Here is a 13,781-nt window from a genome sequence, read left to right on the forward strand (position 1 = left end):
CTCTCATTCGGTGCTGCAGAGTCATCCGCACTCTCCCGCCCGTTTGGGAGCTTTGGTATAATCCCCATGGTCCTTACGGAAGTCCCAGCATCCACTAGGACGTCAGAGAAAATAAGAATTTACTTACCGATAATTCTATTTCTCATAGTCCGTAGTGGATGCTGGGCGCCCATCCCAAGTGCGGATTGTCTGCAATACTTGTATATAGTTATTGTTACAAAAAATCGGGTTGTTTATTGTTGTGAGCCATCTTTTCAGAGGCTCCTACGTTTATCATACTGTTAACTGGGTTCAGATCACAGGTTGTACAGTGTGATTGGTGTGGCTGGTATGAGTCTTACCCGGGATTCAAAATCCTTCCTTATTATGTACGCTCGTCCGGGCACAGTATCCTAACTGAGGCTTGGAGGAGGGTCATAGGGGGAGGAGCCAGTGCACACCAGCTAGTCTAAAGCTTTTACTTTTTGTGCCCAGTCTCCTGCGGAGCCGCTATTCCCCATGGTCCTTACGGAAGTCCCAGCATCCACTACGGACTATGAGAAATAGAATTATCGGTAAGTAAATTCTTATTTTTCTTTATTCACGAAACATATAAATGTTTTACTGTGCCAAGACAATTTCTGTCTACCTACCTTTTCCCACAGATTATGACATCAATAGAAAAGGGATTTTTCAGTGTCAACGTTTTACAACAAAAGTAAACTATTCCAGTCCCAGCTGCAACAACGCTTAAAGTGTAGCAGTATAAGCTGAACAACTGGTCAAAATACGGAGGTCCTTGTGGCCTACAGGGCTAATCCCTTGTATTAGTAAGCGCTCATACTCGTGTTCGAGTCCAGCTAAAGTTAAAATGCGTTTACACAGCAGCAGGATGTTGCTTACACCTGCTTTAGTTGCACTTGAATTACCACAGCGGTAATTGCATAGTCCATAAAGACCTACATTATGGTTTTTCCTCTAGGGAATTCAGCAGAGTTTTGAGTATGGCAGCTCTAATCTGAAGCTGAGTCCAAACAAGGAATCAGTTATGTTATCTGGTCCTTCCTTGGACACATTCATTGGGCTACTAGCAGACAATCCACACAGAGGTGATCAGCTAGAAGTATAATGTGTGCTTCTGGTGGGCCCAGCCGCCTGCCAGGAACGCTGCCAAAGTGCACGTTGTGCCACAACTAAGTGTGATAGAGGATGTGGTTTTCAACAAACAACTAACCGTCGTCAGGATGCTAAGACCACCGACGAACCAGTGGCAATACGGGCTTCCAGCCATCTCAGATCTTCAGTTGTGGGGGCACGCCTTCAGACTTTTCATTTGGCGTGGATTCAGACAACACATGGGTGGTTCCACAATTTGGTCAAAGATTACAAATAGAGTTCGATTGTCTTTTACCAATGCGATTTTTTTTTTCAAGACACGTCTGCCTCTGTCAGGAAACAAAAAGGAGGTTCTGCAAACCGCAATTCAGTCTCTCGTAGACTCATCAGTTTGATTCCGGTTTCAGTTCACCCACAGGGTAAAGGTTATTCCTGTCTTTCTATAGTACCAAAGCCGAATGGCAGACTGATATTGAACAAGCTCAATTAGTATGTCATTGACTACACATTCAAGATGGAATTTCTGCGGTCAGTGATTGCAGGTTTAGAGCCACAGGAATTCATGATTTCGCTGGATCTCAAAGAAGTGTACTTACACATCAAGGACTTAAAGTTGCAGTACAACAAAACCATTATCAATTTTAGCCACTACCATTTGGCCTCTCCTCAGCAATTGGGGTGATCACCTGAGAGTGATAATAGTTCCATACTTAGACGATTTACTCATCAAAGATCCGTCTCAACAGACACTCCTTCAACATGCCTTGCTGACATACAATGTGCTAGTTCAGCATATTTGGATTGTCAACTTCAAGAAATCAAGCCTGATTCCATCTCACAGACTTCAGTTCCTAGGAATGATTCTCGATACGGTGGATCAAAAATTTACCTGCCAGAACAGAAAGCACAAAGTATTCGTCATCGGGTACAGTTAGTGCTCAAACCACGGACAGTTTCGGTGCATTGGTGCAGTCGACTGTTAGGAGAGATGGTGGCGTTTTTCGAAGCGCTCCAGTTTGGAAGTTTTCACTCACGTTCCTTTTTAACTGGATGTTCTCGCACTGTGGTCAGGCTCGCATCTACAAATTCAACAGAGGGTGCGGTTGTCTCCAAGGGTCAGAGTATCACTACTCTGGTGGCTCCAAGTACACAATCTCACCATTGTAAAAGGTTCAGAGTCTGGAATTGGATAATTCTGACGACAAACGCGAGTCTCAGAGGTTGGGGAGCTGTGATACAAAATTGTCAGCTTCAGGGTCTCTGGTCAGACCAAGAAAGATTACTGTCTATAAATGTCCTGGAACTCAGGGCAATTTACAACGCGCTGCAACAAGCAGTGCACATGCTCTGGTCTCAGACTGTCCAGGTTCAGTCAGACAACGCGTCGGCAGTCGCATGAATCAACATATAAGAAGGAACTCGAAATCGCATGGCCATGCGGGAAGTGGCTCGCATCCTCAGTTGGCCAGAGCATCACCAGGTGATATTGTCGGCAGTGTTCATTCCAGGTGTGGACAACTAGAAGGCGGATTATCTCAGCCGTCAGGATTTTCATCCAGGAGAATGGGCATTGAATCCAGATGTTGCTCCAGTGGTGGGGTTACCCACAGTTGGATCTAATGGCATCTCGCCAAAATCATCAAACACCCTAGTACGTGTCCAGAACACGAGATCCAAAGGCAGTGGCAGTGGATGCTCTCACGATCGTGTGGCCGTACAGCCTCGTGTATCTCTTTCCACCGTTCCGCTGCTTCCTCGGTTGCTAAAGTGGATCTAGAGAGTCCACGACAGTCATACTAGTGGCGTCTCCTTGGCCTCGGAGAGCATGGTTTTCGGATCTCTGCGGTCTACTCGCAGACTATCCTTGGCCACTCCCGCTACGTTCGGACCTGCTACAACAGGGTCTGTTCCTTTACCCTGATTTAGCACGGCTGCGTTTGATGGGGTGGCGGTTGAAGCCGCCCTCTTAAGACGAAAGGGTATTCCAGAATCTGTTATACCAACCATGTTACGTGCTAGGAAGCTAGTTACGGCAGCTCATTATCACAGAATTTGGCGTGCCTATATAGGTTGGGGTGAAGCTCGGAAGTTTCCGATATCATTTTTCAAGTTATACCGTCTTTTGCTAATTTTACAGACTGGGTTAGATGGAGGACTACGTTTATCTACACTAAAGGTGCAGGTCTCTGCCTTGTCAATTTACTTTCAAAGGCGTTTGGCTCTTTTTTGCCGACTGTACACACCTTCCTGCAAGGTGTTTTCAGAGTACAACCTGCATTTATACCACCTACAGCGCCATGGGACTTGAATCTGCTTTTAGATTTTTCACAGTCTTCATACTTTGAACCCTTACAACAAGTGGATGTTAAAATTCCCACTTGGAAAACAGTTTTCTGCTAGCCTTAGCTTCAGCAAGGCGTGTTTCAGAATTGGGTGCCTTGTCATGCAAGCCACCGTATCTAGGCCCTCATTCCGAGTTGTTCGCTCGGTATTTTTCATCGCATCGCAGTGAAAATCCGCTTAGTACGCATGCGCAATGTTCGCACTGCGACTGCGCCAAGTAACTTTACTATGATGAAAGTATTTTTACTCACGGCTTTTTCTTCGCTCCGGCGATCGTAATGTGATTGACAGGAAATGGGTGTTACTGGGCGGAAACACGGCGTTTCAGGGGCGTGTGGCTGAAAACGCTACCGTTTCCGGAAAAAACGCAGGAGTGGCCGGAGAAACGGTGGGAGTGCCTGGGCGAACGCTGGGTGTGTTTGTGACGTCAACCAGGAACGACAAGCACTGAAATGATCGCACAGGCAGAGTAAGTCTGGAGCTACTCTGAAACTGCTAACTCGTTTGTAATCGCAATATTGCGCGTACGTCGGTCGCAATTTTAAGAAGCTAAGATTCACTCCCAGTAGGCGGCGGCTTAGCGTGTGTAACTCTGCTACATTCGCCTTGCGAGCGAACAACTCGGAATGAGGGCCCTAGTGTTTCATGAACTTCGGACGGGGGAAGCTTTGGTACGTCCCAAGAGTACTCCAGTGACCCCTAGTGGATGAAAAAGAAAATAGGATTTTGGTACGTACCAGGTAAATCCTTTTCTTTGAATCCATAGGGGGCACTGGACGCCCACCCAGAGCCGTTTTACTTGTCTTGTGGTAAGTTCAGTGGATCTTATGGTAACACAATCTCACCGACTTGTTCGAAGGTTAAGGTGATTGTCATCTATTGTCGTGTCAGCTGTTTAGTTGACAGTTACGTTATGGGTCAACTTCATTGTTGTCCGTTATGTTATAATGTTATATGTAATTCTCCATTGTTCATCTTCTCTATCGCTGCTATTCGGCTCGGTAAAAAAACACTGAGGTACTATGGGAGTATGGAGGAGGGAGTAGAGTTACTAATTTAAATATTTAAATATGTCTATCCCTCTAAAGTACTGTCCATATTCCAAGAGTACTCCAGTGCCCCCTATGGATTCAAAGAAAAGGATTTACCTGGTAAGTACCAAAATCCTATTTTCAAAGGTGGATGATTGTGTAGAGATTATTCTCTGCTTTTCCCGCTTCCTGTTCTTTCATCCGCCTTGCTAAAACAGCTGTTTACGCTGTTCGGCTGACTCTCCAAAAGAAACAATAATCCCTATGTGAGGTTCTATCACTTCTCCATTCACTTGTCAAAAATGGAGCAGATGGGCGATATCACAGATATTTTGGTTTCCACAACTGTAGTATTGTTGCATTATATAACCATCATTGAGCATGTAAGGGAATACCACTATGTTTGAAGGAAAACATAGGAAAACATATTATTCTATGTCCTCATGAACACCTATATTGATATATAATAATGATGTGCCCAGCTCTACCTGAGTAGCATTTGTGTCAGGTTTACTATAAGATAAACTAACATATGTGCCTTGTTTACGCCAGGAGATGCGGTTTGACAGTGCTGGTAGTATATTGTGACTTTACATTACGTTTCAGTGATGTATCACACATAAAACAGTCTGTATGTCGGGATAGTGTTATCAATAAATGCTAAAGTCGCAATTTACAATGTAAATACAAGTACCAATTAAGTACAAACATCTGTTTTCATCCCCTTTAAAAATCAATTGGGAATCATCTTCACTGACGCAGAATGAATGCAGATATCATTTCAATAATGTTAATGTACCACAGCAGCCATACTAATAATTTATATAGCATCAGCGAGCGGTGTCAAGAGGCTCACAGCCAATCCGTGGCTCCTGATCATCACCACCATCAGGAAGTATTTTATATCAGGGGTCGAGAACCAGCAATAAATATGCCTCCTGAGAGGTGCATACGTGTCTGTGTCCTGGTCTGGCTAAGTTACATTTGCAAGGACGTGACTGTTACTGTACTTGGCCTATGCTTGCACACCTCTTCCCACCCTGGATCTGCCTTTCTAAGCATAAGAAGCAATAAGCAACCGAATTGGCATAGGGATTGAAGCGCAACCATTTTTTTGTGCAGATACATAAAGGAGGTGTATGAATATGAAGCAGTGAAAAGAGTGGAGAAGTTGTCCATGATAACCAATCCATTTTGTAGTAACATTTATCAATTGCATTCTATAAAATTACAGGAAGCGGTTGATTGGTTACTATGGGCAACTTCTTCACTGGCTCACTTCTCCACTCTTTTCACTGCTTCACACATCTACCTCAGAGTATTTTACATACAACTCTGCGAGAGGCCCACCACATTTATTTGCTGTAATTATTATTTTTTATTATTATTATTACAGACATTTTAATAATATTTACTACTCTTCTTTCACAAATCTGTTATTTTCTCTTACGTCCTAGAGGATGCTGGGGACTCCGTAAGGACCATGGGTATAGACGGGCTCCGCAGGAGACATGGGCACTATAAAGAACTTTAGATGGGTGTGCACTGGCTCCTCCCTCTATGCCCCTCCTCCAGACCTCAGTTAGATCCTGTGCTCAGAGGAGACTGGGTGCATTGCAGGGGAGCTCTACTGAGTTTCTCTGAAAAATAATTTTGTTAGGTTTTTTATTTTCAGGGAGCACTGCTGGCAACAGGCTCCCTGCATCGTGGGACTGATGAGAGAGAAGCAGACCTACTTAAATGATAGGCTCTGCTTCTTAGGCTACTGGACACCATCAGCTCCAGAGGGTCGGAACGCAGGTCTCACCCTCGCCGTTTGTCCCGGAGCCGCGCCGCCGTCCTCCTCACAGAGCCGGAAGATAGAAGCCGGGTGAGTATAAGAAGACAGCAGACATCAAAGGCGTCAGAAGACTTCAGATCTTCTCTGAGGTAACGCTGCGCGCCATTGCTCCCACACGCACACACACACAGCGGGCACTGAAGGGTGCAGGGCGCAGGGGGGGCGCCTTGGGCAGCAATAAACCTCTAGGACTAGCTATTAAGAGTTTTATATAGGCTGCAGAGACGGCAGATTATACAATCCCCCGCCAGTGTTAAAAAAAAAATTGAGCGGGACCGAAGCCCGCCGCTGAGGGGGCGGAGCTTGATCCCACAGCACTAACCTGCGCCATTTTCTCCACAGCACATGCAGAGAAGCTGGCTCCACGGACTCTCCCCTGCTGAACACGGTGACAGAGGGCAAAAAAGAGGGGGCGGGGCACTTATAATTGGCGCAGTGAGTGTATATTGATATATATATATATTAAAGCGCTGTTTATCTGGGAATTGATTTCCATATAAACATATCCCTGTGTGTGTGGGGGTGTCTGTACGCGTGTGTCGGCATGTCTGAAGCGGAAGGCTCATCTTAGGAGGAGGTGGAGCAGATGATTGTGGTGTCTCCGTCGGCAATGCCAACACCTGATTGGTTGGACATGTGGAATGTTTTAAATGCAAATGTGGCTTTGTTACATAAGAGATTAGACAAAGCAGAGTCCAGGGATACTTCAGGGAGTCAATCAATGGCTTTGACGGTGTTACAGGGCCCTTCAGGGTCTCAAAAACGTCCCTTATCCCAAATAGCAGACACTGATACCGACACGGATTCTGACTCCAGTGTCGACTACGATGAAGCAAGGTTACACCCAAGGGTGGCCAAAAGTATTCATTATATGATTATTGCAATAAAATATGTTTTGCACATCACAGATGACCCCTCTGTCCCTGACACGAGGGTACACATGTTTAAGGAAAAGAAACCTGAGGTAACGTTTCCCCCATCTCATGAGCTTAACGCGTTATGTGAAAAGGCTTGGGAAACCCCAGACAAAAAACTACAGATTCCCAAAAGAATTCTTATGGCGTATCCATTCCCTGCACAGGGCAGGGTACGGTGGGAATCCTCGCCCAGGGTGGACAAAGCTTTAACGCGCTTATCCAAGAAGGTGGCGCTACCGTCTCCAGACATGGCAGCCCTCAAGGATCCTGCTGATCGCAGACAGGAAACGACTTTAAAATCAATTTATACACATACGGGCGCTTTGCTCAGACCGGCAATAGCATCGGCTTGGGTTTGCAGCGCAGTAGCAGCTTGGACAGATACCTTGTCAGCTGACATTGATACCCTAGATAGGGATACCATTTTATTGACCCTAGGTCACATTAAGCACGCAGTCTTATATATGAGAGACGCTCAGAGAGACGTTGGGCTGCTAGGTTCGAGGGCCAACGCCATGGCGATTTCTGCTAGGCGAGCACTGTGGACCCGCCAATGGACGGGTGATGCCGACTCAAAGAGGCATATGGAAGTTTTGCCTTACAAGGGTGAGGTTTTATTTGGGGAAGGTCTCGCGGACCTGGTTTCCACAGCTACCGCGAGTAAATCTATTTTTTTGCCTTATGTTCCCCCACAGCAAAAGAAAACACCACAGTATCAGATGCAGTCCTTTCGGTCACATAAGTGCAGAAGAGGTCGGGGCTCTTCCTTCCTCGCCAGAGGTAAGGGAAAAGAATGCCGGCTACGGCCAGTTCCCAGGAGCAGAAGTCCTCCCCGGCTTCTACTAAATCCACCGCATGACGCTGGGGCTCGACGGAGGGAGTCCGCACCGGTGGGGGCACGTCTTCGACTCTTACGCCACGTCTGGGTTCGGTCGGACGTGGATCCTTGGGCGATGGAAATTGTGTCCCAAGGCTACAAGCTGGAATTCGAAGACGTGCCTCCTCGCCGATTCTTCAAATCGGCTTTACCAGCTTCAACCCCAGAGAGGAAAATAGTTTTAGCTGCAATTCAAAAGCTGTCTCAACAGCAAGTGATTATCAAGGTTCCCCTGATACAACAGGGAAAAGGGTACTATTCAACCCTGTTTGTGGTCCCGAAACCGGATGGCTCGGTCAGACCCATTCTAAATCTAAAATCCCTGAACTTGTACTTAAAAAGGTTCAAGTTCAAGATGGAATCGCTCAGGGCAGTTATCTCCAGCCTGGAAGGGGGGGATTTTATGGTGTCACTAGACATAAAGGATGCATACCTTCACGTCCCCATATATCCTCCTCATCAGGCATACCTGAGATTCGCTGTACAGGACTGTCATTACCAGTTTCAGACGTTGCCGTTTGGGCTTTCCACGGCCCCGAGGGTTTTCACCAAGGTAATGGCGGAAATGATGGTGCTCCTGCGCAGACAAGGAGTCACAATTATCCCGTACTTGGACGATCTCCTGATAAAAGCGAGATCAAAGGAACAGTTGCAGAAAAGCGTGTCGCTCTCTCTGAGAGTGTTGCAGCAGCATGGCTGGATTCTAAATCTACCAAAGTCACAGTTGGTTCCAACGACTCGGCTATCTTTCTTAGGCATGATTCTGGACACAGAACAAAAGAGGGTTTTTCTCCCGATGGAAAAAGCCCAGGAACTCCAGAACATGGTCAGAGACCTGTTAAAACCGAAAAGAGTGTCAGTCCATCAATGCACTCGAGTACTGGGGAAAATGGTGGCGACCTACGAGGCCATCCCCTTCGGCAGGTTTCATGCGAGGACTTTTCAGTGGGACCTTCTGGGCAAGTGGTCCGGGTCCTATCTACAAATACATCAGAAAATAACCCTGTCCCCCCAGGGCCAGGGTGTCTCTCCTGTGGTGGCTGCAGAGTGCTCACCTTCTAGAGGGTCGCAGGTTCGGCATTCAAGACTGGGTTCTGGTGACCACGGACGCAAGCCTCCGAGGATGGGGAGCAGTCACACAAGGAAGGAATTTTCAGGGACTATGGTCAAGCCAAGAGGCTTGCCTACACATCAACATACTGGAATTAAGGGCCATATACAACGGCCTACGACAAGCGGAGAATCTTCTTTGCGATCTACCGGTTCTGATTCAATCAGACAACGTCACAGCCGTGGCTCATGTAAACCGCCAAGGCGGGACAAGGAGCAGAGTGGCAGTGGCGTAAGCCACCAGGATTCTGCGCTGAGTGGAAAATCACGTAAGTGCTCTGTCAGCGGTATTCATTCCGGGAGTGGACAACTGGGAAGCAGACTTCCTTAGCAGACACGATCTCCATCCAGGAGAGTGGGGACTTCATCAAGAAGTTTTTGCAGAAATAACAAGTCTTTGGGGACTTCCTCAAATAGACATGATGGCGTCACGCCTCAACAAGAAACTTTGGAGGTATTGTGCCAGGTCAAGGGACCCTCAGGCAGTAGCGGTGGACGCCCTGGTGACACCATGGGTGTTTCAGTCGGTCTATGTGTTCCCTCCTCTTCCTCTCATCTCAAAAATATTGAGAATCATAAGACGAAAAAGAGTGCTGACAATACTCATCGTTCCAGATTGGCCTCGAAGGGCCTGGTATTCAGATCTTCAGGAGATGCTCACAGAAGATCCATGGCCTCTTCCTCTCAGGGAGGACCTGTTGCAGCAGGAGCCCTGCGTGTTCCAAGACTTACCGCGGTTACGTTTGACGGCATGGCGGTTGAACACCGAATCCTAGCTGGGAAAGGTATTCCGGAGGAAGTCATCCCTACTCTGATAAAGGCTAGGAAGGAGGTGACGGCGAAACATTATCACCGTATCTGGAGGAAGTATGTATCTTGGTGTGAAGCCAAGAATGCTCCTACGGAAGATTTCCACTTGGGCCGTTTTCTCCACTTTCTACAGACAGGAGTGGATATGGGCCTAAAGTTAGGCTCCATTAAGGTACAGATTTCAGCCCTATCTATATTCTTCCAGAAGGAATTGGCTTCTCTCCCAGAAGTCCAGACTTTTGTAAAGGGAGTGCTGCAGATCCAGCCTCCTTTTGTGCCCCCCGTGGCACCTTGGGACCTTAACGTGGTGTTACAGTTCCTAAAATCTCACTGGTTTGAGCCTCTTCAAACAGTTGAATTAAAATTTCTCACTTGGAAGGTGGTCACGTTGTTGGCCTTGGCATCTGCAAGGCGGGTGTCCGAATTAGCGTCCTTGTCTCATAAGAGCCCCTATCTCATCTTTCATGTGGATAGAGCTGAGTTGAGGACTCGTCCTCAATTTTTGCCTAAGGTGGTGTCATCGTTTCATATGAACCAGCCTATTGTGGTGCCTGTGGCTACGGGTGACTTGGAGGATTCCAAGTCACTTGATGTGGTCAGGGCTTTAAAAATTTACGTAGCCAGGACGGCTCGGATTAGGAAAACAGAGGCACTGTTTGTCCTGTATGCAGCCAACAAGGTTGGCGCTCCTGCTTCTAAGCAGACTATTGCTCGCTGGATCTGTAACACGATTTAGCAGGTTCATTCTACGGCTGGATTGCCGTTACCAAATTCAGTAAAGGCCCATTCCACTAGGAAGGTGGGCTCTTCTTGGGCGGCTGCCCGAGGCGTCTCGGCTTTACAGCTTTGCCGAGCAGCTACTTGGTCGGGTTCAAACACCTTTGCAAAATTCTACAAGTTTGATACCCTGGCTGATGAGGACCTCATGTTTGCTCAATCGGTGCTGCAGAGTCATCCGCACTCTCCCGCCCGTTTTGGAGCTTTGGTATAATCCCCATGGTCCTTACGGAGCCCCCAGCATCCTCTAGGACGTAAGAGAAAATAAGATTTTAAACCTACCGGTAAATCTTTTTCTCCTAGTCTGTAGAGGATGCTGGGCGCCCGTCCCAGTGCGGACATTTTTTCTGCATGACTTGTATATAGTTGTTGCTTACATAAGGGTAATGTTACAGTTAAGATCAGTCGTTGGCTGATACGGTTTTGCTTCATACTGTTAACTGGTTGCGTATATTCCAGGTTATACGGTGTGGGCTGGTATGAATCTTGCCCTTAGATTACCAAAAATCCTTTCCTCGTACTGTCCGTCTCCTCTGGGCACAGTTTCTCTAACTGAGGTCTGGAGGAGGGGCATAGAGGGAGGAGCCAGTGCACACCCATCTAAAGTTCTTTATAGTGCCCATGTCTCCTGCGGAGCCCGTCTATACCCATTGTCCTTATGGAGTCCCCAGCATCCTCTACGGACTAGGAGAAAAAGATTTTACCGGTAGGTTTAAAATCTTATTTTCTTCTTTAAACAGACAAGAGAAATCAGGACAATGAGAAAAATAAATTACACACAAGTTTTGGAGCAACCAAGAAAAAACAGGTATTAAACCTGTTTAACTTCTTTTTTTTTTTTTAAACATTATTGTGTCCTGTGATTTATTTAAATAGTGCGGGTGTAATATGTTGCTACTACATTGTATTATTATCTCACAGATTATGTCTAATCCTTGCTTTGTTCTATGTTTCTAAAATTAAAGGTTTGTTTTTTTTCCCCCACTCCATATGTGAAGCTCCTCAGCCAACAGCTGAAAAACACTCTATAATAAGGATAAAACAATTAAACAAAGACCCCGTGCAACAAGAGGGAAGTGTTGGTGAATTGCCTCAGGACCTTGGCCGTTCAGTGGTTTCAAGTGCTCCAATTAATCTAAATTAAAAGAAAAAAATCTTTGAACAAGAACATCTTCACCAGCTTCACAGTACACTTTGTAATCCTGTCCATTATGTTTCTTCAGCTCTAGATGTCCCCCTAACTTCGCTTATTTCCTGTGCCATGAGTTTTCTCTTGTGCTACACGCTGCTCTGTTCTATTACACACTGCCCTGCTGATCATTTCCTATATAACTTTTTAAGCTTTTTCTACACCATTTCTCTGTATTTGTTATTGATAATAACGTATAATTATACACAATCACAAAACTTTTTTTTCTGTTAAAATCAAGAACTAAGTACCAAAGCACACAGGCAAAAGAACCCAATGTGGAGTTCACTGATCTGCATTTCCAATGGGCCTCACATGGAGTGGGAATAGACCAGAAGGCTTCAAGCATAAGGAGTAGTGAAACGTCCTGTATGTGAATTGACACTGTATTTTCTGTGTTTGTGGAATGTTATGTGATATTCTGATCAGGGATCCCTGTGCTTCTACTGCTTTGGTCTGATCACACTACATGTGCAGTCCTTGGGAACATGTAATATAACACATGTTCTATAGCTATATTAATGTACTATTAGGTGTACGTATGTGACCACATGATAGACATACAAACAATATGGCGAGGACATGAATCCTGACTTCTCCTTCAGTACGCCATGGCAGCCCTAACAATGTTAAGTGCCTCAAGGTGGGTAGAGACAGGTATGTATGTATATATTGCCCAATTGCCCGGCACTCTCCCTCAGCTGTAATGCTATACTGGCTCCAGGTGCCTTCCAAGGGTATCAACCTCCAATGCAGACAGTGGTTTGGCGGCGCTCAGGAATTTATATGAGGTGAAATAGGTGCTTTATTTTTAAAAGTTTTGTGTATAGACTCGTTTTAAGGAAACAAGAACATGAGTAGTGATACAGATATAAATACATACATGAGACATGCTACAAGTATGTATAATGTATGTATAATACTCCTGGATGGTCTGTAATGTATCTTTTTCTCATGCCTGGTGTATTTTTCCTAAGCTAGGTATGGTATGTCAAGAAGCAATTTGTATGGTATAGAAAAAAACAATTGATGTTCGTGCACACCTTATTAGGGTATAAATGTTCGTGGAGTAATCTCCATTTAAACATTTCTTAAAACACGGCCAGAATTTTCAAATACGGCTACCACCATAAAACATAGTGCAGCGTATCAAATAATATGGGGTGTAAAGTACTCGCACCCAAGATCGCATTTACAGTCACAAATCCAAACGGCCTCCCGGGATCGACCTGGACAGACTGTAGAGGTGAATACACGTCCTTTCCCCAATATTACTCCTGGTCCACACCAGATCCTAAGCTACCTTAACACAAATTTGTATGGTATGTCGGGAAGTAATTTGTTTTATTCTGTAGTGCAGGGACTTGCTTTTGAGTCGGTTACGGCATCTCCCCATCTGATGCTGAGTACGAGCCGCTAACCCAGGCACACATTTCCACATACAGCAGAACTGGGTGGGGAGTTTTTCAAATAGTGTCAAAATGTGGATTTCTGCTGCTGGGCGCCACAGCGAATGACATTGGGGTGTAGAGTAGGATCTTGATCCGAGGCTCCAACAGGCTCAAAGCTTTGACCTTCTTCCCAAGATGCATAGCATCTCCTCTATAACCCTGCCTCCGTGCACAGGAGCAAAGTTTTGTATTTGGTGCCATGCAGTAAGCAGGCATACAACAGGTGGGCTGCTACATCAGCCTTGAGAGAGCTTTTCTAAGCGAAGATAGAAGACTTCAAGGGCTGCAGCAGTGATAGATGTCAGTCTGACATCTCCTGCTGCAGCTCCATCACCTCCCCC

The 13,781-nt window shown here is 45.9% G+C and overlaps 1 protein-coding gene across 3 annotated transcripts in view; it reads left to right on the forward strand.

Annotated features, from left to right (window-relative positions):
• TERF1 (telomeric repeat binding factor 1) overlaps positions 1-13,781 on the forward strand; it is a 192,452-nt gene that overhangs the window by 145,806 nt on the left and 32,865 nt on the right. For 2 of the 3 annotated variants that reach the window (XM_063923917.1, XM_063923918.1), the window contains exon 12: positions 11,541-11,608. In XM_063923917.1, the coding sequence (XP_063779987.1) occupies positions 11,541-11,608 (68 nt within the window). Of the gene's footprint in view, positions 1-11,540; positions 11,609-11,798; positions 11,969-13,781 lie in introns of those variants that run through there. The other variant, XM_063923919.1, reaches the window with a different exon arrangement.

The sequence above is a fragment of the Pseudophryne corroboree genome, chromosome 5 (genome assembly GCF_028390025.1).
Source record: "Pseudophryne corroboree isolate aPseCor3 chromosome 5, aPseCor3.hap2, whole genome shotgun sequence".
Classification (NCBI taxonomy): Eukaryota; Metazoa; Chordata; class Amphibia; order Anura; family Myobatrachidae; genus Pseudophryne; species Pseudophryne corroboree.